Genomic DNA, 6,180 nt, shown 5'->3' with positions numbered 1-6,180 from the left:
GGTGCGATTCGTCCTCGATTGACCTTGCAAGACTAGGTGCAACCTATCTTAGTTTGATTTATAAATAGAAATACAATTTAATTAACAATTTTTTCAAAAATATATATCTATGCAATTAACAATTATGACTTTGATGTTCATTTGAAATGAAAGATAGAATGGTTTAATGTGATTCGACACACTTCCAATATATTCCATAAAGACGTTCCAATGTATATCTGAGTCACCTCACGCTACTAGAAACAATACTGTTCGAGTTGTGTCTCGTTATCTATTACAATGGAATATACGGAGATAACAAACAATATTCAAGCCCAAAAGTCCATTAAACAATACAAAATAGGGGCAGAGCAAACACGGACCTCCGAAACATCAGAGATGGGATCAGGTACCATGGAGAAATGAGCATCCCCTGCCGACCGGTCAAATCCGCCATGTGCTCCTTGTCATGATCGGGAAATAACGTCAATTCAGTGTGTGAATAATGGACTAACAATTAGCATGAAAAAAGTCAGTCAGCATTTGACTCAATGATAATTTACTAGTATATTTGCTGACAAGGTCATTTTATCGACCACAGAACCTGCGAAACGATGACTTTAAACGAGACTGCTGATATTCTTGTTTTATCTACTTGATTGTCAATAATTTACTTCGTGTTAGAAATTGTATATACTATGTATGTAGATCATGCTCTTGCGTATAGAATTAACTGAGAAATATAAACTCCGTATACAGGTGATGAAGGTATATTGCTGCATAATATAAGGGAAGTTGACGATTGAAAAGTTAACGTCATCACGTTTTCCATAGAGCTTAGCTGTTAGATTACCATTAACGTCTTTTTCAAGTAAAATATCCAAATATGAAACAGATGTGTCAGACTCTGTGATATCTTTTATCTCAAGCTCACCGGGATATATCGTTTCGACATAAGAATGGAAATATCCATTGTTAATTGACAATACGTCGTCGATATATCTAAATGTCGAGTTGAAGGCACAGCAAGTGTTTTCTTCTTTTCCCGTATAAGATTTTGGACAAATTCTGCTTCATGAATACAAACATAGGTCTTCTCGTAAAGGGGATCAGTTGATACCCATTGGAATTCCATTAGATTGTTGGAAGACCTGGATTCCAAAAACCACATTGATATTGTCCATGTTATTAGAAACTTAAGCATCTTTCTTATGTCAACTTCAGATTACTTTTGTGTACAATCAGAATGTTATTTATCAAAATAATTTTGCAAATAACACATGACAAGGTAAGAAAATTTTCAAGTTCCATTTTTTATTGAAATAGCAGCTGTCGATGATATCAAAAAGCCTGGCGGCTTTAATATATCGTGTGGAATAGTTGTGTGTATAATTCTGAAAAGTCGTAAGTTTTTAAACAGTTGATATTGGTAAAATCTTGTGATTTCAATTTGTCCAAAAGTTCCTTGTTATTTTTAAGTATCCATATCTGATTTACACCATTTCTCAAATACAGTCAAACCTGTTTTAAGAGGCCACCTTTGGGAAGATTGGAAACTGGCCACTTAAGACAGGTGGTCTCTTATTCCAGTTTTCCCTTGAAATAGCCAGTCGGTAAAAAATGAACAACATTTAGCACTACAGTTAAAATAAAAATAATCAGAAAGTGAAAAAGGTCAATTTAACAAAAGCTTTTACGTGTATTAATTTATGTACATTTAAAAAATGTTAAGAAACCCCAAAAGGTTTTATTGTTATATTGAAATATTAAATTATTTTACAGGGGCGTAGTATCCGGGGGGGGGGCAGGGGGGGCCTGGCCCCCCACTTTTTTTCCCAACCTTACTTGCACTATAGGAAATGTTAATTCAAAGCCTGTTTGGCCCCCCCCCCCACTTTTTGAAATGTACCGAAAATGTAGTATAAGAATTGGTACTAAAAGTAGTTGACAATGAAAAAATGTTTATCTACCCCCCCCCCCCCCCCCCCCACGAAATAGGATTTTCGACTTCGGGCAACTTTAACCTTTTTTTTTTTTTTTTTTTTTTGCTTGTCAACTTTTTCAGGTAAGTAAAAAAAAAATTTTTCTCTGCCTGCCCCCCCCCCCCCACTTTCAAAAACGATGCTACGCCACTGTTTTAATCATCATTTGACGAAATACACGTGCTTCACATTTATCTTTTTAATAAAATTATTTTGTCTCCCATCCCTACCCCCCCCCCCCCCCCCCCAAAAAAAACACTGAAACAGTTTAATGGTTTTAAAAAGTCTAGAAAAATATTTCAGAGAGAAAACATCAGTATATTCTTTAAAAAAAAAATCACTTTCACTTGTTGCACAGTACTCTTAAAGTTTCTCCTTCGGTACTGTTAATATCTTAGTGAGGAGTAAAGAATTAAGGAAGCTTGATTGGACATTTTCTGGAACCCGATATGTATCTTTGTTTGTAAGGATTTTAATGAAGTTTTGGAATCCAATATAGATATGGTACATTCAAATTCATTTTGGTTGTTTGGGATGTTGAAAATATTCAAAACTGACGTATAATTTTGAAGAATTTCTTTCTTAGAAAGGGAACTATGAGTATAAGTTGAATTGCACTGACGAAGTGGTAATTTACATGAAGTGGTTTTCAAAAAGAAAAAAATTACAATGTACCCTAATTTCTCATCTACTTTATTTGTTCGATAAATAAATGTTTATAAATTCTTTATATCTCGTCCCGTCATGTGTTTTCGTGGTATATACGTTTTCGTGGTATTAATTATTTTTAGGAATAATCGCACAATGCGAGATCGAAATGACGTCATATTTGCCATTAATAAAGGGGAACCCTGTGCATGTTTTATGACCAAATGTTAAACCTTTTTGCCTTTGACAAAATGAAATATAGCAAGTGAGTTATGCATAGTTCGCAAATTTTACAATCTGCGTAATATACGCTTATTCGTCGTGTTTTGAACTAGAATATGAAACTTAGAAACTAATAGCCGGCGATCCTGCATATCATTGTCTGTTAACTATCCATACAGCTTCCGGTCATGTGACAATAATTTGGAATTTCCCACTTTTGATATTTTTTCTACGGTGATCTAGTAACGTCATTTTTTATATAATTTTCAAAGAAAATTTCGGGGGTGTAAAAAAGTTATATGATAAAAAATATTGTGCCATTGAAAATTAATTGAATCAAACATTTAATCTTTTTAAATATACATGGAATTCATATTTTAAACATGAAACATTCAAATAAAGCTTTACAAAATTACTTCTAGGTCACTCTTGAGAAAGAGAAAAATTTTACATTATTTAGCAATACAGCTAAGGCACGCCTAGATAGATGTGGTCTTAATTAACAACAAATAAATTTCCATGTCAAATAATGTAATCATTTTGTCAATTAACTAGTTTTTTGACACTGTAAAATTTATAAGGGTTTTGCACGACTAGATTTCCATAGTTTACATGTTTTATGAATACCACGAAAACATATGACGTCAGCAAAAAAATCAGAAGAGCAACTATGCAAGAATTCAATGACCTTCTGAACAAATAATAAATGATATGTGAGTTAAAATCATTTTAAAATAAGGAGAATTATTGTTTGTAAATGTGATAAATAGCAAACATCTCAATTATTCAGTCTTGAAGCACTTTATTATAATTTAACCGTAATACCACGAAAACTCATGATTCGAGGGGTCCGTCTAGTCTGCAAAGAAAGAGAGAGACTTAATTCCTTTTTGTCATGCTAAGGTACTTGTACATAAAGGAAGTTGGGTTTAAGATCTTTAAAGTTTTATTATCATTTTAATTTCTATCCCTCCTTTCCCTCGGGTTTTTTTTTGTGTGGATATATTGTACCTTTTTAAGTAAATTAATGATCACCCATTTCTCTATGTACGGATTTGTGTCATAACGAAAATCTCCAAGAAAAAGGAAACGGGTGCACTTTGTCAATAAATGATTAAGCAAATGATAAAAAAATAGGTATTTTTAGGTATTCATGTTTTACAGGAAAATATTATGCATGTTGATCGAAAGATTTCGCGTCCGACTTAATTTCAGAGCAGCATGACTTCCGGTTGCATTAAAAAGGTCGAGTCCGTTCTAATAATGCTTAATAAATTAAAAAAGATCAACTCTCTGGCAGGTATGTCACAAATAATATAACAAGTAATCAAAGTTTTGTCTGTTTCTTTCTTCAAAAAAAAATAATAAAATAAAACATTGCCTTTTTGCATAGCCAGAATTTTCTCCACTTCTACATCGAATTTTAAAAAACCTTGAAAATATGTAGAGAAATTTTACATTTGTGTAACTCTTTTAGATACATATGATCTGTTCGAGTAAAACTGGATTCTGTAAAATATTGAAACTCAGGAATAAATATGTAAAATTATCTCAGAAGCTGTTCTGATTGAATACTATATTCTCATTGAAAGGAAGATAACTGTGTTATGACATGCTGATTGTAGGAGCCTACATCCCTCATCTGTGTCCTCAGAGAAACTACAAGACAGATACTAAAGCTAAGGTAGTTCTCCCCCGACCACTCAGAATTGAAAGGATATATGAGGAAAAAGTATTCAAAAGCCTAACAGAAAAGCCTTTGGCAAAAGAAGTGGACCTGGTTGATTATAAACCAATGGAAAATGAGTATAAACGTGGGTATAATTTCGAATTTTAAGTCAGCATGACATTCTTTATCTGTAATTTTTCAGAAGGCTCTTTATCTGTAATTTTTCAGAAGGCAGATGTTTTTCTTGGTTTTTATTGTAACTACTCTCTATAACAGATATGTAATGTGTATGTGGTGTATGAATAATATTCTTGAAACTATCGGTATTGCTTCACGGTCCACAGGCATATTATAATAACAGAGATTCACAACTGTTTGAAGTCTTGCTTTCCCTATTGATTACTTTTTTTCAAATCTTGTGCAACTTTAATCAAATAAAAGTTGAAAAATCTTCAGGGATAACAAAGTAATTTATGAAAATTCATATTTACAAATAATTCTGGAATTTTTTTTGTAAATTTCTTTTTATTATAAAAAGACAAGGGAAAAGTCTGAATTTGGAACCAGTGACTCTTGGTTGGCCATTTAACCAAAAGTTTGCCAATTTTCGATCATTGACCTCTTAATTTGCTGTCAAAAATGAATAAAACTTTACAAATCCTACATCCTTATATAATAAAATTAATTATTATTAATTTTACTTTAGATAGAAATACAAGACCAATATTGAATAAAGGGTTATTCTTAGGATATTAAGTGGTCCGTGACCGTCACATATTTCAGTAAAAAAACATGTTTATCACTTACTGGTGCAGTTGTGAATCTGTGTTTTTATGTCTATGGTCAGCCCAGGAAATCATTGACTTATTTTTCACACCAGGGACTTTAAATTATTAAAACATTTTAGATTTACAATTTTGATTTTTCTGTTTATTGATATTTACAATATCAGACAAGGATCACATACAGAGCTCTTGATTCTCTAAATCTGGGGCCGATATTCGGCCCCGTTCCCAATGCAAAAAAGGTACCTTTTTTCCCAAAAGAAAGGTGTAAATTTCCCAACTTTCATATAGCAAATATTAATTAAAAAATAAAAGTCCATGAAACTTAATCGCAAAAAGAAACCAAACAAAACACTACTACTATTTTATTAGTTCAAGCCAAATGCATTCGTAAACTGGTTCGGGGAACCAGGTTATTGCTTTTTACAAAAATGTGTACTAACTACGAGAGCAGAGTATCCTGTCATGTAGTTTCGACAAAAAAAATCATTTTGGTTTCAAAAATAGATATTTCATTTAAACATTAGTAAGCTGCACCTAGAAACATACCCACGCTTCAGCATGTTCAGTCTCGTGCTGTATTGGTAAGCAACTGTCACTCAGAAAGACACATACAACCGCAATATCAACACTAAAGTTAGTAATGACAAGGCTTATGTACTTTCATAAATAGCCTACGTACCCATGTCTGTCCTGTTTTACTGTTTATTCAAAACCAGAGTTAAATAGAATGAGAAAAGGCTAGAAAAGCAAAATTTGAGGATTTTTTTTAATGAATTTGGGTTATCCAACTTTTCCCAAAATGACGATAATTTTCCCAATTTGAACGGCCCCGGCCCCAGTCCCAAAAAGTGGTGTGTGAGCCCTGACATATAGCAAGGCATTTCTGTGTAGC

At 32.8% G+C, this 6,180-nt stretch overlaps 1 protein-coding gene across 2 annotated transcripts in view; it reads left to right on the top strand.

Annotated features, from left to right (window-relative positions):
* The first annotated feature begins 4,018 nt into the window (after positions 1-4,018).
* The window catches only part of LOC134264481 (small ribosomal subunit protein uS2m-like), a 19,052-nt gene continuing 16,890 nt past the window's right edge, over positions 4,019-6,180 (top strand). The window contains exons 1-2 of one of the 2 annotated variants that reach the window (XM_062746777.1): positions 4,019-4,131; positions 4,457-4,645. In XM_062746777.1, the coding sequence (XP_062602761.1) occupies positions 4,053-4,131; positions 4,457-4,645 (268 nt within the window). In that variant the 5' untranslated portion in view covers positions 4,019-4,052. The remainder of the gene's footprint in view (positions 4,132-4,456; positions 4,646-6,180) is intronic. The other variant, XR_009991538.1, reaches the window with a different exon arrangement.

This window comes from Saccostrea cucullata, unplaced genomic scaffold (assembly GCF_032062105.1).
Source record: "Saccostrea cucullata isolate Sc308-1 unplaced genomic scaffold, CSIRO_AGI_Scuc_v1 ctg4189, whole genome shotgun sequence".
NCBI lineage: Eukaryota > Metazoa > Mollusca > Bivalvia > Ostreida > Ostreidae > Saccostrea > Saccostrea cuccullata.
Note: the sequence above shows the minus strand (reverse complement) of the source record. Positions and strands in the feature narration are given on the sequence as shown.